This window comes from Myzus persicae, unplaced genomic scaffold (assembly GCF_001856785.1).
Source record: "Myzus persicae strain clone G006 unplaced genomic scaffold, MPER_G0061.0, whole genome shotgun sequence".
Lineage (NCBI taxonomy): Eukaryota > Metazoa > Arthropoda > Insecta > Hemiptera > Aphididae > Myzus > Myzus persicae.
Genome location: NW_019104460.1, coordinates 3,849 through 30,579, shown reverse-complemented (window position 1 = coordinate 30,579; position 26,731 = coordinate 3,849). Strand labels below are relative to the sequence as shown.

The 26,731-nt window shown below is 31.4% G+C and overlaps 2 protein-coding genes across 2 annotated transcripts; one reads left to right on the top strand and one right to left on the bottom strand.

The window, feature by feature from the left end:
- Window positions 1-10,348: 10,348 nt before the first annotated feature.
- Window positions 10,349-11,089, bottom strand: LOC111042328. Its single transcript, XM_022326901.1, has one exon. The coding sequence runs from the start codon at window positions 11,087-11,089 to the stop codon at window positions 10,349-10,351; it is 741 nt and encodes a 246-aa protein (XP_022182593.1).
- A 1,951-nt stretch (window positions 11,090-13,040) lies between these two features.
- Window positions 13,041-15,320, top strand: LOC111042327. The gene is made up of 2 exons (XM_022326900.1): window positions 13,041-13,196; window positions 15,030-15,320. The coding sequence occupies exons 1-2, from the start codon at window positions 13,041-13,043 to the stop codon at window positions 15,318-15,320; spliced, it is 447 nt and encodes a 148-aa protein (XP_022182592.1).
- The last annotated feature ends 11,411 nt before the right edge of the window (window positions 15,321-26,731 follow it).

Genomic DNA, 26,731 nt, shown 5'->3' with positions numbered 1-26,731 from the left:
CATGCTTTTTCTTTATAATCAGATGACTCAAATCTTTTTTGTACATGGCTGAAAAATAATTTACTAAACCCTGGTAAGAATTTTGATTGACCAATCCAACGACGAATAGTCGATGGTCCGGGTAAGTTAACTTTTTGTGTACGTAAAAATTTATATGCTGTTGGTGATTTATAATATAAATTTAAAGCTAAATTTTTTTCATTTAATGTCCATGGACGACGCCTATCTTTTAATTGCATTGTTACAATTGCCTTGGATTTAATTGATGGAAAGTTATGCATGTTTATTGAGTTCTTAACATTATTACGGGTGTTAAAAGTATTAACTTTTTTTTTTAATTTTGAAATGTGAGTTATTTTATTATGAATTAATTTGTTTTTTTGTTTTAATTTTTGTTTTAGGTTTATTTTTCTAGGTGTATCTATTTCAATCAAATCAGATTTCCTTTTTAAATTTGGGCTAGGCATGTCTATTATACTTGTTATTTTCATTTTTTGAGGAGTAGAAAACATTGAAGGGGAGCTCGGAAAAACTAATTCTATCATGTCTGATTTTGAACGTGTATATGTCTTAGTTGGTGTTGCTTTTAAAATATTATACTCCTGTTTAGATTTGTCATTTTGGTCAAAGCCTGATGAACATGGCTGTGCCTTAAATTTATAATTATAGGGTAAAGCAGTGTCTATCAAACGATTTTGAGTAAAATTTTGAATAAAGCTCTCAGGCGGGAAATGTTCTTGACAAATGTACCTATTATGGAGTTTATCTGGTTCGACAGAAAACAAACTTGTGTTTCCTGTGTAAATTTACAAAAATAAGTTAATATAATAACAAATAATATTTGTAGGTAGATAAATGATAAATTTTTAAATTTATAAATCACTTATCATACAATAGATATTTCCTTTTTAATAAATCAAATGAATAACTATTAATTAGGAAGTGACAAAATACTATTCGAATTAATGATTCATGAACATTTAAAAGTATTTCCTTACCTGAATTTATTATCCATGTTTCTTTTCTTTCGTCTTTTGGAAAACGATACATTTTTAAATTCGGAAACGTTTTCTTAGATTTGCCACAATTTAAGTATTGGCACTTGTTTCCAGACATGCTTCAGATGTGAGTTATGATTTTATGAATAATTCACAATGAATGTGACAAGTGGATAGATTTGTTGTTTACACAGTACACACTACAGATCCTTAAATGCGAGTTGTGGGCTAATGTACGGCGAACGATTAACAAGATAGTAGTGATAATAAAATTATTTCAAGCATTTCAATTTCTTATTATTATTCTATTTTTAGATAGGCACCGCGTGATAAGCTACCTCCCTTCACCCCGTATAACTATGCCAAAAATCTATGATGGGGGTACCACCACCTTGCATCCCGACTACACTAGCGCTCCATAGTGGCTGCATCCTACGTATAGTCGCCAAATACTAACATTGTATGGGCCATCTGTCTATTCTATAATCAATGCTTATACTATAAAAAAGATAAGCCAAAGCATAATCCGATGGAAATGTTCCTAAAAATCGTCAATGAAATGTACAGCAATGTTAATTACCAATTTGAAAATGAGAAAAATCATACGATTTGAAGAAGAACACTGTCATGGTGCTAATAAAGGTGCAATAGGAGCAATGAAAATCAAATAAACGATAAAGGAATGTTCACTTCAGACTTGTAACAATCCAGGAAAAATTTTCGCTCAAGCTGTACAAAATGTACCAGAAGAGATATTAATTGAATTACCATCCGAAGATTCAATAAAAAGAAGTATTCGTAAACAAAGAAGCAGTTTAAACCCGAAAAAACCGAATAGTCTACAAGAACTTGTTATTGAAGGTAATTTGCATTACCTATTATTATAATAATTTATAAATGGCTTGGTTTTGGCGTTATCTTATACTAAACTGCCAAAACGTTTTGAGTGTACGTAACGGCTGGTGTTGATATATTAAAAAAAATATAATAATAATTTATAAGTTTTTAATTTTCAATCCTTATATCTATATTACATATAATTGAACATTTTATATATTTTTAATTACAAAATAGTTTTTAAATTTTATAAATCAATTTTGTCGAAAACCGATTTTGTGTAAAATAAATTTTTATTTTTCCTAGCGCTTTTGAAAATTACTTGAACTTTTTACATTTAATCGCTCCGCTCGGAATTTAAAAATACTATAACCTATGAGATATAAATAATAATAAATGTCTATAATGTGGAGTATTTACTAACAGAAAAATAAGTTAAAATTCGTCATTATAAAATGTTGTACTACGGTTTTAGATCAATTAAATATATCATATCAATATTATCATAGAACGATATCATTTGTGCCATTTTGTACAATACTTATTTTAATATTTGTATTAAAATTCAAACTGTAAAATAAATTACTTAATGTAAGTAATATTTGTAATGAAAAAATATTTTAATACTTAATTAAATAACAAGTGTAACAATGGGTAATTGGATATGCGGAATAAAATACTAGGGTTAAAGAACAAAACGATTGAATGAAACGATTCCAAATAATTATTGGTCCTATATTCACATCCAAAAATGCTCAAAATCCTTGGTCCAACTTGAGACAACCAGTATCTTTCAATGTATCCAATGAGGAAAGTTCTCATATGTTCCTCAATGTCAGGAAACTGTTGAACATAATTAATGATAGCCCTGAAACCATCATTAATGTCATGTTGAGAACAATCTGGATGACCTCTGTGTGCAGGTAAATGTGGTAAAGCAAATACCTGTAATTGTGAAATAAAAAAAAAGAAAACTACTATAATGCTCTACTACTATAATGCTTATACAACCATTCTTAAAACTCTGGCTGCAATAGGGCTACTTTGAAAAAGATGGTACACACTGTTCAATCTCCGTTTGCTGTATCTTATGACTGTCTTTGAAATGAAATTCAGATAAATTCGAAGATTGTGTTGAAAATGCCATTCAAAGTTTGTACTCTTTTTACTTATATATACCTGGCAAAAGTGAAACCAACAACCCATCAATTTAGTTTCAGGCATTACAGTTTGAACTGCATTCATTAGTGGCATTTCAAAATCTGTTATGAAACACAGTTGTTCGTAATCTAATGGCAGCAAATTACGGATTACATTCAGAAGGGCTTGGTAGCTTTCTTGGTTCATTGAAATTTGAAATGAAGAATGCATATACCATTGGGAATGACTGCAAAGTACAAGGTATACCATTTACTTGATAAACTATGATTAGAGCATATATTTATATGCACAAAAAAAAGTTTCAAAATATGACGTGCAAGAAAAAAACTTTATCGCAAATTAAAATTGAACGTCAGTAACTTTTAAACCTTATACGCTTAGCTGACCTCAAAATTAACTCATTAGAGATCCCTGTTTATTTTGTATACCACATGCTGCCTCCCTTACATGTTGTTCTACATTTGTATTTGGACTTATTATTGGTCAGCTTTTATTAAAATTAATAATTACTTGTTGCCACATGATGATTATTCAATTATTCTTTATGCTTAAAATATTATTGTACACATTTTTTTTAACATTTTCTCTTCAATATACAATACATTTTTAATTTTAATACAATATTATTATTGTTATAATTATTATTATTTTTAGTAAATTCTACTTACTACACTCCTATACACTATCTGGAATGTAAAAAAAACACCCTTTTTAAGTTCTGGTGGACTTTTAGGAACTGTTTTGAACTTACCATCAATTCCAGCTACAACAACAGTGCCCAATTCTGCTCGATACCTCTCTATTGTTTCCATATTGGCAAATGCAACACCTACTTGGTTGCCATCCACTACCAAAGGCCAATCACTTCGGAAAAATCTGCGTATTAAAAAATATATTAGTATACTTCATCATGTAAGTGATTGATTTGTTATGAATACTATGATTAACTTTTTGCTTTTATTACTAAACTATTAATATATATATTTTTTTTTACCTAGTCGGAGGTCTTCGAATCATGTGACTGTATTTTTCGTTGGTGGGATTATTTAATATTTGTACTAAATGATCTAGTGAGTTGGGAAGAGAGGGTCGCCTACAACGTCGCTGTCTTTTAACCCTGTGTTCTGTTTGAAGATATGTATAGTTTTCTGCTGCTTCAGGGTGACTACATTTTCAATTTTTAAGAACAATTAAATGTTTTATTGTTTCATGGTTATACTTACTTGACAATTTCCTGATTGCACACTAGTCTAACAGAAAAGGATACATTTCCAAGTGTAAGGACTCTTTTAGAAATCGCTTATCTAAAGAATGCTAATGGCTTATTAATTATTTCAGGCCTATGGATATGCTTCCGGTTTAATGACAGGTAACCTAGATTGTTCAAGTTAACACTAGCTGTGGCAGGGCAATATGGCCAATCATTATGATTTTTTCTGTGGCAAACTAAATATCTTTAAGAACATAAACGATGTAGGTGATTATTTCATTTGTAGTATTAGTAATAATTAATTTTAATTTTCTAATCATAATTTCTATCAGGTGTATAGACTTATTGGTGTGATTGATAACGCGGGGCGTAAGCTGTGCTAGCCCGGTTACCATAGACCTTATACTAAAGGCGGGTTTCCACTAATGCGTGTGCCGTGTACACGAAAAATGTTCAGCTATGCCCAACAACACGGTAATGTGAGTAATCGTGTGGTAACCTAACCTAAACAACCAATCACAGCAAATGATTTGTATGCACTTATGCGCTCGCGTGTATAGTAAAAATCCGCCTTAATAGACAGGCCATTTATACACGTACAGCGCGGCGGTCATCGATAGAGCGCGCTCATCTTGTGTGACTTGTGACTGCACGATAATAATTATTATTGTATTGTATTATCAATGCGAGTACCTGGTACATGTTTTAACGTAAAAATTTAAAAGATTCATAGTTATTTGTTTTTGCTTAATAGTTAATACGTAACTTTCTTTTATAGTCCTATACTACGTTGTTTATTATTTGTCAAAATGGGCTACAAATGTTGCATTTGTAAAGTTGGTTACAAGGCAGATTCGGATGTCTCTTTACACAAGTAATTATTTTATAATTAAGAATTTTGAATGTTTAATAACAATTATTAATCTACCCACCAATCACCATGTTTATAACAGATTTACTTAAGATAAAATAATAGCCTTTTAATTAAATTAAAAGATAGAAATAATGCATTAGTGAAACCAAGCAAAGATGTATCATATATATATGGTAAGGTTATTGAAATGAAAATTAAATGCAAAGATTTGAAATTCACATTTTCTAAAAATTTCATGAATAAGATTTATTTAGAAAGAAAAAGAGAGGTGTATGGGTCTGTATTTAGTGGGATGGATAATCATGTCAGTGGCCAGTCATTGTTTACTAATCATAGGGACCAACTATTAACATTAATTATAAGTTCTTATGTACACCTTAAATTAAAAAGCATTGGAAAACAACAAGAAAAAATGCATTTAGGTATTAGGAAAAAACTTACCAAATTAATTTTATTCAGTAATGAATAATATTAGGTGAGAAAATTGTATGGTTAGGCCATAGTATATTTATAATTTTAATAATTGCAAAAAATAATGAAGTATCATATTAATTAATTTCTTTTTTATATGTTAAAAAAACCTAACAGATATTGTTTTCTAGACAAGTTAATTTTTATTTTTATAATTTTGGATATTATATTACATTATAAATTTATAAATGTTTAGTAGGTATCTAATATCTATTTTGTTAAGAAAGAAAAATGTGTGTTCAAATTTAATACAATTATTTTATTTTTATTATTTTGAATATTATATTACATAATAAATTGTTATGTTTTTAATGTCGTTTGGTATCTATTTTTTTAAGAAAAAAGCGTTCATTAAGATAATTCAAAACGGCTGCATTGACCGAGGAAGAAGACATAAATTTAAAATCATTGGAGGATAGATCAAAAAATTTATTATCAGAATGAATCTGAGGGGGAAAGATAAGAGAGTCGTAGGATTGCTCATAAAGAGGGAGTTTAGTTGAATTAATAATATATTGGTGGAAATTTGAGATAGAATGAGCTATAACTGATAATACGGGCATAGATTTAGGAACATATCGCCAATTAAGGTACAGTGAGTAATAAGTGTCAAAGATACGGTGATCGCTATAGGATAATGATTTCAAGAGAAATTTGCCGGCAAGCCAGCGGCATCTGATATTAAATAGTGGGCAGGTAGATTCAACCTCCATAGCAGGGCAAGGTGTAGAATTGACGTAACCCATAATGGTTCTGATGCCTGAGGCTTGGAGTTTATTGATTTTTTTCCAATTAGAAAAGGAAGCCGATCCGAAAAGCAAGCAACCGTAATCAAGTTTGGAGCGTATAATAGACAAATATATAGATAATAGACTTGAAGGGTGAGAGCCCCACCAAGTACCAGTTACCGATCGGAGGAAGTTGGACCATCGAGAAACAAACGCCGTGAGAGTTGAAATATGTGGAATCCAGCGCAATTTGGGGTCGAGAGCACGATTTAAGATAGTATGGTTGCCCAACGAGCTATGATAAGACGGCATCGAATTTAAATCGGACCTCCGCTGCTAGCGCTTCTAGTGGACTATTAAAAGTACTACTACAATAATATATTATTATTTATGAAGCGGCCTTAGAATATAGGTACTAATAACAATTTTTTTTAGTTTTATTTTGAGTCAACATAATATATTATATTTATATAATTACCTAATTAATTAATAATAATAAATATTATTTATTATTCAATAGACAAACATAATTGTTATTAACAAATTCTACAAAGTATTTAAAATATTATAACTAAAAATCAAAACTGTATTATACATATTTGTAGTATGGAGAAATTATATTTATTTTATGGTTTAACTAAGTAATTGGGTTGACTATGTGTTATATCTATGTGTTAACTAATTTAGATAATTTTTTTTTAGTTTTGTTTAATTTTTTGCTGTTTTGGTTTTGCATAAAAGTGTATTGTCGCATTCTCATTATTATATAATGAGTACAAATATCCGTTAATATAGTCAGCCGGTGTTCTGCACATGGAAATTCAAAATAAATATTTTTATTACAGAAGTCTTCATAGGTTTCTTCAAAAGCATTTGGAGAATCAATACATTTTGTAAGAGAATTTTCCAATGCTTTTATAATTTGGAACAGATTGCTGTCTGGATGGGTAAGATATCCTCTACTCTTCTATTGAAACAAATCTAAAAATGAACAATATAATATTCATTTTAAGAAAAATAATAAAACAGAAATTAATTATAATTTTATACTGACTGTGTACTTGCTGAATCCTTTGCCAGACTCCCAAGTACTAATTACAATCTTCCTTTTTAAAATGTTTAATACATACTTTTGAATATTTTTTAAAAGTAACTCCTAAAACATTTGCCCACTGAATCCTTAAAACATCATTAGTAGGTACTTGAAACAAATTAGTCTTTGAGGAATTGGATTTAGATGGACACAAAGGTACACAACATGATACTGGCATTTTTCTAATAGTTATATTTTAAAAATATAATTAAATAACTAAACTGACTTAACTAAACAATTTTACAAGATGACTCGAAAACAGAAAAATTGTAGCAATGTACTAATGTAGTTGGTAATAAGGTACTATTATTAATTTTGTTACTGCATAAACTCACAGGTAGACCAGAGGGCTAGTTAAAATGAAGAACGGCTGACTACGATATTATTATAATTTATTATTACCTATAAATTATAATATACGATTATTATAAATATATTTATACCTATTAGTTTTCATTTTAACTGTTATGAGCGCTGTATGCGGGGGTCCCCGTAGATCACGTGACTTTTCGATTCAAACCGTATGCCGTGTGATAACATTTTTCTAATAGGTCGTTGTGCAACCATACTATCTTAAATCGTGGTCGAGAGTGATGCCAAGATAGGTAATACTGGGAACAAAAGGGATAACATAATTGTTGAGATGTGTATTAAGGTTGTTTAAATATCTACGACGAGTGAAAATGATCGATTTGCATTTTTCAGGGGCAACATCAAAAGACACTTTGATTAGGATATCATTCAGATCCTTCAGGGCAGAGTTGAGGTTATCAATAGTAAGGTTAAGATGTTTATTAGAAGAGAATATTACTAAATCATCAGCGTATATAAGACATTCATGACCAGACTGAGAAAGATGCTTTTCAACAATACTCATATATACATTGAATAGGATTGGGCTAAGGCAGCTACCTTGTGGAAGGCCAGTGAAAGTGGATCGAGTATTTGACGATCCAAAGGGAGAGAAGAAAACAAGATTTCTGAAATTGAAGAGAGCAGACAGAACATTACAGAACTTAGGGGGGACATTTAATGAGAGAAGATAGGTAATGAGGGTAGGAATGTTCACGGAATCGAAGGCGCCGCGGATGTCAACAAATGTGGCGACAAGGAATTCCTTATTATTAAAAGCATGGTAAATGTTATCAATGAAAGTCGAGAGGCATTCCATGGTACCCAAACCCTTCCTAAAAGCAAACAAATTTGCAGGTAAGACAGAGTTGGATTCTAGCCACCAATCAAGTCTTGTTTTCAGCATATATTCAAAAACTTTACAAAGAAAGGAAGAGAGAGCAATTGGACGAAAAGAAACATTAGAATTAGGTTTGGGGATAGGGATGACACGATAAGATGTCCACGAAGGAGGAACCTGATTAGATGATAGAATGTTATTCATAATAGATGAAAGGTAAACCAGAGCATTTGAAGGGAGGTGTTTTAGCATAATAGGTGATATGTTGTCAAGACCGGACGCAGTAGATTTCCATGAAGATATGGCTAAATTTAATTCTGACATAGTAAAAATATTAGTGAGAACATGAGGTGGAGAGTATAGAGAGTGATCAGAAGGGCAAACATCTGATATAGAAGGGACATAGCACGGAGCGACTTTAAAACAAAAAGAGTCGAACCAATCGTCATTATCTGGAGGTCTGACAGGGTTGATACAGTTTTTATAGCGCTTAGCTGTTGACCAAAGGTGATGTATGGGGAAAGATGGATTTAAATTTGAACAAAATTTTTTCCATTTTTTCCTCTTTTCATTTTTTAATAGCCTTGTGGTTTGGGCACAAGCGTTTCGGTAATTAATAAAGTCAGACATGGAGCTTGAGCGACGAAAGTTTCTAAAAAGAAGGGTTCTGTTTTTGACAGCTTCGGTGCAGTCCGAATTCCACCAGGGAGGGGAGGGTGGATAAGGATTGGTATTTAATCTTTTCTTAGGAATTGTAGAATCGGCGGAGTTGCTTATAATACTAGTGAAGGTAGAATAGGAAAAAACTGGAGAGGAAGAATTTGTCAATGAAGAGATAGAATTATGAATTTGAAGAGAATACGATGACCAGTTGGCTTTATTGAAGTTGAAAGGTAAGTAGATTGGAGGTGAGGAATTCAAGGCGGAACAAGATGGTACAGGATCAGTGATCCTGTTAAAATTAGCTGTTATGATAATGGGGATATGATCGCTACCGTGAGGATCATTGAGGACTTGCCAAGATAGATACCAGATTATATCATGGGAACAAAAAGATAAGTCAATTGCTGAGTTAGTTGAGTTGGGGCGACCCACATGTGTAGGACTACCATCGTTGAGAGAACAAAGACCTAATGAGTTAATGTAATCATAGATCAGAGAACCACGGCGGGATGCAAGTTGAGAGCCCCAAGCGGGATGAAATGCATTAAAATCGCCACCAAGTAGCGTATTATGCGATATCAGGTTAAAAAATTCATGCCATAAATTGGAAGGAACATTAGAATTACTGGGGATGTAGCAGGACCAAAATTTTAAAGGAGGGTGTGAATTGATAAGATGCACTTCGATACCTATGATGTCAATTTTACAGTGGGTAAATCTATTTCTGGTAGCGATATCTAAAGGAATTAGTTTGGATTTGAAGGAGTTTTGGACAGCAATAGCCACACCACCATAGCCATCTGAGCGGTCGGATCTATAGATTTTGAACTGTGGCATTGTAAGGGCGCTTGAAGGTAAAAGCCAGGTTTCAGAGAGAAGTGAAATTAAGCATTTATGGTCGGATAGGAGGTGTTGTAAGGATGGGAGACGTGCAGGGAGACTTCTCACATTCCACTGAATAATGTTAGTGTAATTGTTGGAAATATTCTGGTTTTTATATTTTTGTAAAAATGCCATGGTAATTTTAAATTATTTTGTTATTGTAATATGTTAGTTTTTGAGTCAAATATATTTAGTATTTTCTTAAACTGTGGTGAGGACATTTGGTGTATAATACAAGACTAATCAGAAGTGAAATTAGAATCTGGAATATTAAGGAGTGAATTTAGAGAAGATTCAATTAGGGACTGAAGAGAGGCGGGTGAGAAAGGGGAAAATAGGGAGGGGGAATTTATAAGATATTCAGAGAGCTTAAGAGAAAGAGAATGGATCCAAGATAGATCAGCAGAGTTATTGTCTTCGGTAAGGCTTTGATTAGGGAGATTGGTTAAACAGCAACCATTAGGTGAAGAAAAATGAGGTTCAACTGGTAAATTTAATTTGCCTTTATAAATCGGGGAGCGAGATTTTTGTTTTGTCTTCCTAGAATTGAAATAATGATGGTGATTATTTAGCCTGGGGAAGTTTTCTTCCTCTAGAGAGATATTTGGTTTTAATATTTCAGAAATTGGAGGCTGGCTCTTAACAATATCGGAAAAAGAAAAAGCAGTAGTGTAACAATTATTTTTTTTAAAAATTAAGGCATCCTTATAGGAAATATTTTCGGTGGCCATGATGTGTTTAATTTCTTTTTGAGTGGACCATTCACGGCAACTACGATCAGTGGCTAAGTGAGGTTGCTTACAGAAGAGACATACAGGATCAGTGGCTTGAGCGCGTGGGCATAAATCAACCGAATGATTGTTTTCACCGCAGTGACTGCACCTGGGACAGCTACGATAATATTTTTGTGTATGTCCAAAACGTAGACAACGATTACATTGAACGGGAGACCGGACACTGGGCTTGACATCAAAAATCATATTAAATACAGAAATTATGGATGGTATTTTCGAAGCGACGAATTTAAGTTCAACTATACGGGTTTAAACGATTTTATCATCTTTTTTAATACTGACGCGTTTGAATGCATCAATTTTGACTGAAGATCGGACGCCTTCGACAAATTCAGCTTCTGAGACTGCAGTGTCTAATTTTATTATTCCGTAAGAAAAAATTAGCGTAGAAGGTATAATTGCATTAAAGTTATTCTCATTTAAGATGTTTGAATTCAAGCAGCAATTACCATTAAAAATTGTGTCGAAAGAAATTTTTATTTTTTTTGAACCCGCAGGTTTAATATTAGTAATACCAGAGAAATTGTTAGAGAAAAATTTAGCGGCCTTAATAGGATGCCAGTTTCCTAAATTTATATTAGCGTCCGTACTTTCAACGAGAATGGTTATAGGCCCGATATAATCTGGCGCAAACGACTTTTGTAATAAGTTGATATGTTTATTAGTGTTGGACATATCGTTGTTGGTAGGGAAGGTAGATTGAATAGAAGTAGCATTGAGTGAAGAAGACGTAGAACCAGTATCGAACTCATTAGAACGATCATTAACGATCACATCCATATCGATAGCCGTAGACCCAGGCGTAATTGCGGTTTGTGTAGATAAAGAGCTATAATTAAATGCGGAGCTAATATATCTAGAGTCGGCGGGTTGTCAATAATTTGTTGAAAACTTGGTGAAACTGGACAAGAAGTATTTTTGATTGGCTTACCATTTTTGCCGACTACCTGGTAACCGGGGCCGGCAGTGTTTTTGACTTGTTGATTTTTAAGCTTGTTTGAAATCTGATTTTGGCCGGCACGATTTGTGCCGCCCGATGACGACGGCATAATTAACGCACAACTAAAATAAGAGCGATAATACGCAGCGAGATAATATAGGTAGTACGACACAAAGAAAACACGTCTGAACGCTAAGACTGCGAGGAGACAACTTATATATAAATATATAATATATAATTAGTTAATAAATAGTAGTTAGTAGTTACAGTGCCATGAAAGCCCATCCCAATTCCCAATTCCCATAAGAAAAAAGATAAATGATAATAGTACGGTATTATTGTACATTGTACTCAACGGAAAATGACTACACTGATGTGATTATACTGTACATCACTGCTGTATGTCTGACCGGCTACTACCACAGCAACTCTATAGGCAAGGCCAGTCTATTAGTATAAGGTCTATGCCGGTTACCGACCAATGATTTACTATTGCGTAAGAAACGCGTTCGAGTACTTGCACGAGGAGTGCAAAATCGAATAAAAAGAGTACTCGGATATTTTCGGTAAACGTACAACAAATACGCTGCCCTTACGATGTTTTTATTTGATTTAAAACTAAACAAAATCAATACGGTTCAAAACAATGGTGTACATTAACTGTGCGGATCACAAGATTTGTCGCGAGGGTTCGTGGAGAAATCTGTGACAAAACAAAAGTTCGACTTGACGAGTCGGGCGTAGAAAAAAGAAGAACGGACAAAAATCTTGAGACTCGGGCGCGAAAGTCGGTTGACCGCCGAAACGGTCGAGCGTTCGGCGGGGACAATAATTCGCGGAATATATATACAATAACACAAAGAGAATACAAAACCACTACGACCGCCGGGTCAGACTGACTCGCGATAGCGAGTGGTGATACCGGCTGTGTCACCACATCGGGATAACTGTATCTCGCCGTTGATTTATTATCTTATCTAGATAACTTTTTTAATGGATTATCTATTATCTTATCTAAATAATTGTTTGGTTATCTTTGTTCAACATTGACCACTGTTTATATCTTTTAGGTTTTAACTAATATTAATCATTTGTTTCAAACATAAAACATATTAAATTATTAAAAAACCAAACATTTTCTGTTGCTTAGAGTATTGTTTATAACAAAGCTTAATTCTACAAATGTAATATTCTTAAATGTATCGCATACTTATATTTTTCTGTACTTATATACAATTGGTCATGTCCAACCCTCATTCGTTGGATAAATTCGTTGATAAACCAGTAGATGAATCAATGAACGTATTCAGGAATCCAAAATTGTATCCTTATATATACGCTGGTGATCAATCAGTATGTAATATAAATCACATTTATTTTATTATATTAGGTATTATAACTAGCTATATAACCCGAGTTTGCGATGGAAAAATTAACGAATATAAAATTCAGTGCTATATCCGGGGTATCTTTTTTGAAGTGTCCTTACCTATGTTCACTTGCAAATCGACATCGGTATAATTTTCTTTGTGAACTATTACGACCAAGATAGGCAATCCACCCATGTCGGATTAGACATAGCACTCGTTATTTTTTCGAAAGCAGTTCAAGCTATTCTATAAACTTTTCTGATATTACTAAGAACAACCTCGTAAAACATTTCCGTAAACATCGGTAAGTATTTTTTTAATGTATAAGGTACAAACATAGGGACTTCTATTTATCAGTTTTTGCGGTCTTTGAAGTTCTTTTTCTGCCTTTCCTGTATTCCTTCACCCAACTATCCACAATGCCACTATTGTTGTCTGTTGACCCCTCTGATGACTTATTTAGATTATTGTGCACCATGTATATCCAGCGCTGTCTAGGGCAATTAATAGATCTTTTTCCGTTTATTTATCCTATCAGGACTACCTATCAGTAAAATTCCATTTTACCTCCAGACATGGCCTACTCACTCACAAAAAATATTTTGTAGGAACATTTAATCTTGAAAAACATTTTTAGGAACCACATTTATTTTTAATCACATTTAGTAGAAACATATTTCATCAGAAAGCATTCAGTTTGAAAATGTAATGTCGGAACCATGAATTTATTTAGAAATGTATTTTATTGGAAGTGTATTCTTTCGTAACCAGGGTTGGATTTATTTATGTTGTGGACTCGGGGCAGAATGTGCTGGGTCTTTTTTATACATAAACAAGAAAATATATATTTTTACTTATTAAAAACATTTATTATTATATTTAGTAGGTAGTAGTAACAATTAACTACTTATTTAATAATAATAATCTAAAATCTTTAATAATTTTGTTCATCCATTAAAGAAACTTATGAGAAATATTAAATGCATAAACTATTTTACAAAATTTGAAAACTATCTCCAGGCTTTAAATAGCTCAAAATTAGAAAAATATTTAAAAATATTACTATTCATGGTGAATGCTAAAATAAATATTTGATGCAAATTTCACGAGTCTACAGTTTTTGAGTTTCAAAAAAAAAGATAAAATTAATTTTTCCAAAAATGGCATTTACATAAAAATTAATTGTTTTTTCACTTTTTTTGTCATTCAAGGCGCTTCCAAAATCTGCTTTGAAAAAAAATTTTGACCTCCCATAAGTGCCAATTAGATTCATTTTTTTTCTTTCAAAAAAGATGCTGATGTCGAAAATCGGAACATTTTTACTATTTCAAATGTTGATGACAGACAGAAAAAAACAAAATAATCATTCATCATTATAAAATTTTAAATCAATACATTTATCTCTTTGTTTAGAATCTAAAATTAAACTTATATAGTATAGAGAAAAAATTGTGCTCATATTTTTTACCTTGATTTTAATGGTTAATGTAATATTTTAAGTGCTTATTAGTTTTTTGAGTGTTTATATTGAAATATTTAAGCGACCATTTTGAAAATTATATAAGTGCTATAAGTTCCAAACCATTACCATAGTATACATTTCAAACAAAATGTTTTCCATGGAAATCTATTTCGTTACGTTAAGTACGTTTCAACGATATATGTAGTTCCTAGAAATGAAATAAGAAATAAGTTTCCAACCAAATAAAAACTTATAGATTATGATATATAATAGGTATGTTGAATAATAATTAATGATATTTTATGTAGTTCAAAAATATGATAATATAACAATATATTTGTATTTTATTTACAGAATCAACACAAAAAATCGATTTTAAAGACAATACACTGGGATGAATTACATCCCTCAGATAAAAGTCTTTTTACTTTAGAAAATAAAGACTATTGTTTAATTTCCAAAACTGTGATTTATGGATTTATGGGTTTTACCGGTTTACTAATTGTCTTAGTAATTGGACATATTTTCAAAAATTGTGTTAAAAATAGGCAAGGTTATTATAATGAATCAAAATGTCAAGGAAGCATTGATGGATGTGATCCTAATCAATGTGAAATTTGTCAAAATGTTAACAATGGTTTTTAATTTTTATGTAAATAAACATATTATAAGGTGATGCTTGAAAATAATTTTTCCAGGACTCATCTTAGTGACTAGCAGTGCCTACGAGTGTGGTGGTGTTACATAGAACACGTCATTATGTTACTAATAGGTTGTAATGAAAACTAGATTTTTAATTCTAACTTCGTCAATCTTTTATTATTTACACAATAAATGTTTTATTTTTAATTTACATTTTTTCTTTTAGCTTTTATTAAACTCTTGCGAGTTTACAATATAGTTTATAATATATATTATATATGTTACGGCTAAAGCGCACATTATCCTTAGTAGTTGGATAAAGTAAACACTCAAAATATAAAATCACTCTATGTAAGATATGAAATAACTTATGGTGCTGTTTTTATGTTATGAAAATCGTACAAAGTTAAGATGTCATTTTAACTAGCTATGATAATAATAAATAATAGTAACAATAGGTACACTATAACACATCTCTCACTACCCACTTAACTGGCAATCATTTATTGTAAACTTTTTATGTTTATTTCCCAATATTAAATTCTAACTATTTTATATTAAAAGCACTACCTAACCTATACGGGCTATAGAGTATTACGTCAGTTGAAATTTAATTGTGTTCGGAGTAAAACGTGTTACAAGACCAATAATATTCTCTGAAATGAATAGTAGAGCTCAAGTTGACCTTATTGTCATTCAGTCACAAGCAGACGAGACGTGGAATATCGTTTTATTATTGTCTATAAAGACCATGTTACAAAGTTTGTACAAATAAGAGCTTTAAAAACCAAATGAGCTGAAGAAGTTGCGAAACATATTATAGACATATTTTGTATTTTTGGTGCTCCAATGATACTTCAATCTGATAATGGAAGAAAATTCGTAAATCAAATAATTAATGCTTTAAAATGCATGTGGAATAATTTGAAAATTTTACACGGCAAGCCCCGACACAGCCAATCACAAGGTAATGTTGCAAGGGCAAACCAAGATATCCAAAATATTTTAACTACTTATATGTAAACAAATAATTCAAAATCTTGGTCCGAGTGTTTGAGGTTTATACAATAAATGAAGAACAGAACGTTTCACAGTGGGATAAAAAGATTGCCATATCAAATAATGTCTGGTAGTGATATGAAAATTGGATTGTCCACATCTATTCATCTACCAAATATAGTATATCATCAGAAAAAGATTTATAAAACGTATTGCAATATATTAAGGTAAACAGTGAAGAAGGAAATTCTGTCGATGCTAATCAGGTAAATAGTAAATATAATAAAAAGGTTATAATACAATATAAAATTACCAATTTATTTTTTTGTAGGATGAAGAAATACCTAAAATGTGTGTCTTGTGGAAGTAATTATCAAGCAGAATTAATCGAAGGCGCTAATATATAACATATTTGTAATTTGTGTGAAAAGAGGTAATTTTTTTTAAAAACTAATCTTAACCATAATTATGATTATTTAAATTAATTATGTTATTATAAAATGATTACTTATAATTTTATAGTATTATACACAAAAATACTATATTTCTTTGATGTGCCCAAAAATTATTAAATATTAAATTAAAAACCACTCTATATTGTCTTTAATACATAAATATACGTTAGGCCGTGCACTAATTGGCTCCATAACGCCACAACGCTATTTGTCAATTCTCATTATAGGATATTATATTTCTAATATTTGTCTAACTTTTCAGAGCATGGTCAAGTCCCAAAGAGACCTTAGCATAAAAGCGCTACGGCATCGGTGATACTGTTCGAGTCACCATACCAGATGTGGATGGAGGTAGAGGAGATTCAAGAATTATTCTATTTTCAGTAGTATCAATAAAATATGGAGAATTCTATGAGCTAGGTAACAAAGATGGAACAATAGAACAATATTATACTACGTCTCAGTTTGATGTTTGTCCTGAACCATTCATTAGAGTATACGAGGTGTCAAATATCCTATACTGAACCAGGAGCCCCCCCCCCCCCTCAAAATGAAAAAACTGAAAAAAAGAGTGCGAAAACCAAATCGACGTCTATAACAAAATTTCTCGAAAACATCGACACATATCTTAAACCTGCAGAACTATTTTTCCTCAGAAAATTATTGTAAAATTGACTACACCTCTTTAAACATATATTTGAAAATCATCAAGGACCGTTTGAACCTCCAACTATTTACAACGAATACAAAATTTCAAAAGAAGAATTGTTAGATATCATTACGAAAATCAAACCAACTCTCCAAAACAATAGCATCAAAAACAGATTGACCCGTTTTACAAAAATCTTAAATGTAGATTTCTATGATTCTAACGAATCAGAAGCATAAACAAACTAAATAATAATTCACCACACTTCCACACAACTCACAAAAAAAAAAAAAAAACATGACAATAAACAACAATATTATATACTTCAACCATGCCTCCCCTCACAATCAAGCATAATTATAAACAGTAGTTTAATGGAATATCAATAGTTATTTCAAAAAACTACCAGATGTCTACCGACTAATCACCGACTTCCAACCCTCAGTCCTGTGTTTACAAGAAACCAACCTAAAATACAATAAAACCATCCCCTCTCTCAAAAACTACAAAGGCTACTTTAAAAACCGCAAAAATCACGGCAGAGCCAGTGGTGGGGTCTGTATTTTTGCTTCATAAGCGTCGAACCCGAAAAATTTCCCTCTAAATACCTCACTAGAAGCTATTGCAATTAAAATAACATCTAAAAACGGTAAAAAAATATGTATATGTAACTGATACGAACCGGATAGCGCAGATCTCACTCTTACAGATCACGAAAACCTCATAAAACAACTACATCGTCTTTTCATACTACTCGGAGACTTTCATAGTAGAAAAATTCTATGGGGATCCAACTGCACTGACACTGACTGTGGAAGAACTATCAAAAAACTTTTAGAGAACGACTCAATAGTCCTCAACGATGGTAATTACACAAGACATAATGCAACCCACAATAACTTCTCCGCCACTAATTTATCAATTGCATAAACATCATTAGGAGGATCAATAGACTGGTCAGTTCAAGCTTCATACAGTAGCAATGATCACTGGCCGATCACCCAAAAACTATTCAAATCCCAACCAACAGAAAAATCAACTCCCAAATGGCTCCTACGAATCCCAAACTGGTCCGCTTTCTCTAACACTGTCGATTACCTATTAACAACCAAACAATTCGAAACCCTACTCCAACCAAATCTCCCAACCGATATAGATAATATTGTTAAAACATTCTCAAGCATTATTACCGAAGCCGCTGAATCCACAATTAGTAAAAGTCAACCTTCTTTTCAAAAAAAACGTCCCCAGGTAGAATGAAACTTGTTAAACAGCAATCAAAAACTACAAACAAAGCATTAAATCGCTTTAGGAAAACAAAACTTCAATCAGACCATATAGAACTCAAAAAATGCAGAGCGATTTCACGCCAAACAATGAATATTAGTAAAACCTTATAGTGGAAAAGTTTTGCTTCCAGCATCAATCACAAAACATCCTCTAGCCTAATGTGGTCCAAGATCAACAGCATAAAAAGCAATAACAAAAACAATTAATTCCAACAACAAAACTATAACAAACAAAAAATAAATTGCTGACGCTTTTAGATCCTTTTTCCAATTGAACAATGGCAATGAAAACTACAGTCAAAACTTTGTCACTTTAAAAACAACAATCAAATTCGATGAAGAAAACTCAGATTACCCAGTAAATTCACCCTTTTCGATCAATGAACTTAATACCTCACTGAGAAACAAAAACACCGGTCCTGACGAAATACCATTTTCTTTTCCCCTAAATGTATCTCAATCATCACTAAACAGTTTACTCAAAATCTTCAACTTTATCTGGAGAAATAATATTTTTCCCACATAATGGAAAACATCATTCATAATTCCTATCTCTAAACCAGGTAAATGCCCTTTTGAAGTCAACAACTGCAGGCCAATATCGCTTATAAACATAATGAGCAAAACCTTCGAGAGCATAATCAACATCAGACTTACATCGCATTTAGAAACACACAATCTCTTTTTACCACACCAATTCGGCTTTCGAAAAAATCTCTAGATTTCGCGAAAGCCTGTGACATAATTCGGCTTTCGAAAAAATCTCTAGATTTCGCGAAAGCCTGTGCCATAATTCGGAAGCATATTGTGCTCTCCACACTCCAAAAATTTAATGACAAAGACAACATCCTCGAATGTATAAACAACTTCTTGACCTTTAAAGTTAAAGTGAAACATTCCCTTTCATTGATATTTGAAGTGGAATATGGATTTCCGCAGGGGTCCTCATTAAGCGTGACACAGTTTTTAATAGCCATCAATGATATTAGGAAATACATTAAGTCACCCGTCAAAACTATATTATCTGCCGATGACTGTAGTCTGGATCTAACATCAAAACTACCAGCTCAATCATGCAAAGAGTAATTGATAAAATCAACTGATTTTCCATAGAGACAGAATTCAAGTTCTCTCCCACAAAATGCCAATCGATTTTATTTAACAGACAAAATAAAATCGAAGCCCCAGAGATAAAAAAAAACAAGGTATTACTCTCCCCAACACAAAAATCTTTCACCTGCTAGGCTTAACATTTGACCACAAACTCAATTGGAAAGAACACATTATAAAATTGAAAGCAGCCTCATCCAAAAAACTCAACATAATCAAAGCCGTTAGTCACCTCCAATGGGGAGCCGACCGCAAAACTCTCATAATCCTTCATAACTCCCTGATACAATCAAAATTGGACTACGGATCAACCATTTACAGCCTATTTTTATATACAACTAAAATACCTTAAAAACGCTCAACACTGTACAAAACGCTTGAATCAGAATGGCCACAGGAGTTTTCAGATCAAGCCCAATTGACAGTTAGTTATGTGAAGCCCACTGCTTACCCCTGGACACCAGACAAAAATACCTTATTTTAAAATATGCAGCCAAAAAGATGTCCACGCCCCAAACACTCATTACAGTGATAATTTCAAGACTATACCACGATCATCAACTGAAACCCTTCTATATAAAACTGCATGACATCCTCGGAGAAATATCTTTCAGGGTCTACAACACAAAACCCATAGAAACCATCTCAGATAGAAGCCAACACAGAACTTACCATATTTAACAAAAAAGATACACCCCATAGTCTGATCATCAATACTTTCAACGAAATATTAAACAACGAATTCAAAAATTACATTCAATACTACACAGATGCTTCAAAAACAGCAAATGATATCGGCTTCGCCATCACTCACTTTGAAGACAACAATCTATAAAATCACCCCTTTCTCCAGTATATACACTGCAGAAACATTTGCAATACTTGAATCTATGACCATCTCACTCTCCACTAACCAGGACAAAGAACTCATATTAAGTGACTCTCTTGGTCCAATCACCTCTATAATCAACATAGGGGAAAGGTGTCCAAAGCGGTCACCCTAAGGTTCAACACAGTGTCACACCTAAGGAATTAATTTTTTTTATGAACCTTTCAAGATTGTCTAGTTAAAATTGTCAGGAATCATAATTTGTAATCAGAAACGATTCTAAACAAATAAATAAAAAGTAATTTTAATTTTTTTAAAAGTACACAATAGTTCACTTTGACCACCTAGGTGTTCAAAGTGGTCAGTCAATGTCCACTTTGACCGAAGGTTTAAAATGTCTATTATTATTCATTATTTCATAATATTATCATATATATATATTATAATATATATTTTTACTAAAACTTTTCTCTGATGAATAAGTAACTTCATTTCAAGCTTTGGGTCTCTTATTAATATTTTTATAATTAATTAACAAATTAATCAAACTTGGTATTTCTTTGGTGGGTAACAGAGCAATTTTATAAAAACAACATATTAACTTAATAAGCTTTTGTAAACAAATTATTGAATAATATTAAATTCAGAAAATCAAAGTTATATTTTTAAAATTAATCAGACTTGGCACCTGCTTGGTAATTAGCATTAACAATATTTTATAAACAACAACTTTAAGTTTCTTATTGGATAATATTTTTAAAATTAACTTAGGTACAAATGTATTAATCAGACTTGGTACTCTTTTGATAGGTAACAAAAAGTATTTTATAAACCAAACATATTAACTTAATAAGCTTTTGATAATGTCTTACAAAAATCACAAATGAAACTGTTGCCTTCACATCCAGTCAAGCACAACAGTCATGACACCACTTCATGCAGTTTAAACATCTCACCCAGCCTTCTTTAGATTTTGATAGAGAAGTCCATCACAATATGGAAATTCAACATCACTATCTTCACCATTAGTATCCGAAGTGTTTTTAGACTTTTTCGCTTTTTTTGTCGTTTGCAAGTTTGTTTTTTTTTACTAAGTAAACGTTTTTTAGGCGGTGTTACAGGTTTAGAAGCTTCTAGTTCTGTTTTATATGAACTAGATGTTAAAATGGCAGCTGTGCCTTTTTTCCTGTTAGTTGGCCGTGATTTAATAGTTGTTTTAGTTATAGGAATGATATGTACTGGATCAATGTTCAACAGTAAACGATGTACTAGGTTGGGTTCCTTCTTGATTTTTTCTTGTTTTAGTCTCACTTATTGAAATATCAGACATTGGTGGATCTATTACAGCAATTTCAGTAGTTTGAGTTGCAATAAAATCTGAATCATCAAATATATTTGGATCTAATGGAAATATTCCACATTTTCTGAAACCATTTATGGCAGTCATATGTGTTGCAGCTTTAATGTAAGCTTCACCGAAAAGTTTACTCACTTGAAGTTGAGATACAACTCTTCCTGGGTTATTTTTGTAAGAACTTCTTAATTTCCTGAACATAGTAGGTATTTAGAGATCCCATAAAATAAACGTCCAAGGCTGCAATTTGTGGCAACAATGTGGGGATAAGCACACAACAGTGGTATGATTTTTTCCTTGTCAAATCAATGAACTGTATCATATGGCCATCTAATAAAAGCAGAATTGGATCTTCTGCTGTCCAGCATTTCTATTAAGCCAAGAAATTTCCCATTACTTTTAGTATAAAGTACATCTATTCTGATGAACCTCGAAATGCATCATTATGAGCAGCTAAATAATGAATGACTGATAAAATTCTGTTCAGTACATTTGTCTAATGAATTATCTCCTTCTCAATAATAGATAAATGTTGTTGATTAATACATTTTTCTTTCAAAATTCTTTTTTTTAATTCTGTCCAGGCTTCAATAGATTTAAAATGCTGAACAGAACGCTCATGAGTTATAAGTTTCTCAGGCAAGTGTTTCCAGTCGTTTGTTCCGATAGTACTTAGATGGTTTAAGTGGGGGTTTTCAGAAGAGAAAAGCTTACAACTATAACAAAACACGCAGTTTTTCGTAATCGAATAAACAAACCAAACTCTATCAGTTTTTTCACCATTTATTAAATTTCTTGTATACAAGTTTTTGGTAAATTTTCGTTTATTGCCATCATTTTGAAGAGTATTTGGAAATTCATAATCCACTAAGCGTATTGGTCCTAACTTAATTATATCATATCTTATTTGACTGTCTATATGGCTAGGCCAGTTTCCAGGGTCACTCCATATATGTGATTGATTTTTTAAGCAATCATCATTACCAATAACATTTTTTCCTATAAACTTATTGTTACTTTTTAAAATATAGTTTTCAGTTGAATTTTCATCAATATTGAAAATATTTGGAGTGTTTTCTAAATATAAATAACTTGATTGTTTTGGATTTTCATTAATTTCTATATCATCATTTAATATAATACTTGGAGTGTTATCTAAATATGATGAACTTAATTGTTTTGGGTTTTCAGTAATTTCAATGTCATCGTTTAATATAATATTTGGAGTATTATCTAAATATGAAGAACTTAATTGTTTTGGGTTTTCAGTAATTTCAATGTCATCGTTTAATATAATATTTGGAGTATTATCTAAATATGAAGAACTGGATTGTTTTGGGTTTTCAGTGATTTCAATATCTTCATTTTTAGATATGGTTAAAAATTTGTTCATGGTACCCCTATGTTTCTGCATAAACTCCTCAGCCTTCCGTTTTTTTTCTCGTTTTACGTTTCCTGACTAATATTTTCTGAACTTAACATGTTCTCGACTAGTCATGGTTAGTAAGCCTATCAATTATAATCGTATGAATTAATTATTACCTATTAATATTAAGAGGATGCCAGCGTACTGTTTGTTTTTTCTCTGTCTCATGCGGCCACGCGCAATATAGACAAAATGCATTTACGCAGTATCGTTTTTTTTTTATGTTTTTGAGTCATCTTAGAGCAAAATATTAAATAACCTAACACTAAATTTATAGAGAATAATATTTTTGAGAGCATGACATATAGATTTGTTTAAATATTGTTTCAAATCAATTTTTAACATTTTTTTTTTTTTGGTAAGTCGAATAAAAAGTTATGTAATAATAAAATATAAATCTAAATGTCAAACCCTCAAAAATATTATCCTCTATAATTGTTGTTATAAGTAATTTTACTCTAAGATTAATAAAAAATTATAAAAATAATGTTAGGTGAAAGTGGTTTATCTATGTTGCGAGTGTGTCTGAGAGTGAAACAAATATTATCATAAGACATTATCTTAAGTTAAATGTTCAATAATTATTTAATTAAATGTAATTGAATAATTAATAACGAATACAATTAGTAAAGTAGTATAATATTATAATCCGTATGGCAGCTACGCGAGTATGAGTATACTTCTTAACGGTGCGTAATGCATATCATCATCCTGAGACGGTAATCAACAATACTACTAATACTACTTCTATAATACGTTTACACGTTATTCTATATACCTATGTTCTACTATTTTCCAACTGTATATTTTGAAGTGTGGACGATAACCATGTCCATAACAATGTTTAATCAGAAAATAATAATAATTGTTTATAATTGTTTATAATTTAGTTTAAGTTTAGTACCTATGTAATACAGGCTAATGATTCCGTCATCAAGGCCTTCTTCTTTAATAAAAAAAAAAAATAATAATAATAATAATTGTTGTCTTTAATATATTATAATTTATAATATAGATTATATACGGCTACATTACAAATAATTCAAAATTACCGCCGAACGGATGTGGAGGTACCTAAATAAAATTACAAACAATGCAAACAATACAGCCGCGGTGCAATAGTACATGCTACATTTCTACGTATGCGATTTGATCTGAATTTTAGAAAGAATAAAATCAATTTATTGAACGAAAGTTGACTAATAAAGTAATAACACTTAAAAATCGAATACTTAACAACTATCTATTATTAAAAATGTTATTCATACCTTTATATAAAATATACAAATCGTAAGCTTCTTTTCCTTCGTGTTTGTCCTTTGATGTATGAACTCTGAATACAATTTAAAAGTGAAATTATAATATCATCCACACCGGGTCGTATTGTCTTCAAAATATATGTACAACAAATAAAAATAAAACGAAATAATCCACTAATTGATTAAGTGCGTATTATTTCGGGCGTCAGCGCTCTGATGCGATAAGATACTTTTAATATCAATCGTCGAATAGCTGGTATTATTAGAACTATTATTAATACCATAAATGATACGTCCATAACGCTATTTATTGTTACGGGCAATCCTGAGATGTCCGCGCACAAATAAATAACAAACACTTCCGAACTAATTATCACTTTCTATATTTAAATTTGAAAAGAAAACTTACAATAAATTTAATGAATTAATATATTATGTTAATAAATGGTCTGACAATAAAAATGTTCTGGAGAGAATCACAATGTTCTGTCTTACTACTATAAAATCCAACTGCCACGGCTTGCTATACGAGCCGTGTCTATAGCCAGCGCTTGCCTGGAATTGCTGTCACAGCAATCCTTCCAGACAGTCGCCGCTGTACAATATTATTATATGCTAACTATATTATATACTAACTAATATTACCAGGGGTTCTTAACATTATAAATATTATTATTATGCAATATGCATTTGTACAAAATTCAATAAATACTATTTCTCTCCAAAACATAATATTATAACTTAAACTCTATGAATTATTTTTTTTCAACATAACTACATATTAGCTACCAATTACCATCTAGTTTTCATGACGTAAGCGCGGGGCTCTAAAATTCGCGTGTTGCCCAGGGCAAATGTCCCAGTTGACCTACCCTAGGGCCGGCCCTGTTAACATGGTTAAGAAGTAATTTTATTTATATAAGTATTTTTAGTTCTTATGATAAAATAATTACACCAAATAATTAATTTATGTGCATATGCAATTATAATTATTAAACAGATATAATCAAAATGAAAATTATTTGAAGTACGGATAAACTGGTCATTATAGTGACCACTTTATTTGTTTAACAATATTTAATTTACTATTTAAAACAAAATATTAATACCTACACTCCACTGTTTAAACCCACTATAACATTAGCGTTATCGGATAAAAGACTTACCATATTTTACATATCTAGATCATATATTTTTATAGCTGCAAAAATTTATCTAGCATCACACTCAACGGGTTTTTTGAGAGAAAGATAAGTAGTTATAAGTTTTTTGACTTTTACTAAAATAAATTAAGACTATACCCAGATATTTCATAACCACTATCAGTCGATTTGTCAATAAGTAAGCTATACATACTAACAATATCATCTTTCAGATCTGTTTCAAAATGTGGTCCTAAACCAGTAATGCCTGTATTTATTTATTTTTTTTTTGATGGGAGATCTTGTCAGTGAGGAGGATGAAGTCTCCAAATCACCCTTACCTAAGCTTTGCCCTTTATAATGGGGCAAGGGCACAAATAGACTTAACATAGTTAGTACCTTGTACCTACAACAATATGAATAAGTAAATAAGTTAATAACACAACAAATCATTTACTTAAGCTAGGAAGTTCAACTAATACATAGGTAATTAAACCGAAAAAAGGTCGATAAATATAATAAAACAATATTATAAAAATGTATTAAAAAACAAGTTGACTGCCCTATAAATTTCACTTAACTTACCAAAATCAAATATGATACACAGTCCGTGGGCTCAGAACCAAAAGGTGCTATCTCAAAATATCAAATTGTTCAGGAGAGCCATTTTAAACTATTTTCAACTTAAAACTGCATTATCTTTTTTCGTAATGAATGATTTTTAATGATTAGCACATCTAAAAATTCACAAAGTTGTTCTGAGTTAACACTAGCAATTTAGTTTTCTTAAAATCAAAATGTAACGTAAGAAAAACAAAAATGTAAAAAATGTCCGTTAAGAACCAAAAAGTTCTTCATATAGAACCTTTTGGTTGTTAATATTTTTTTTTTCACTTAGTTAG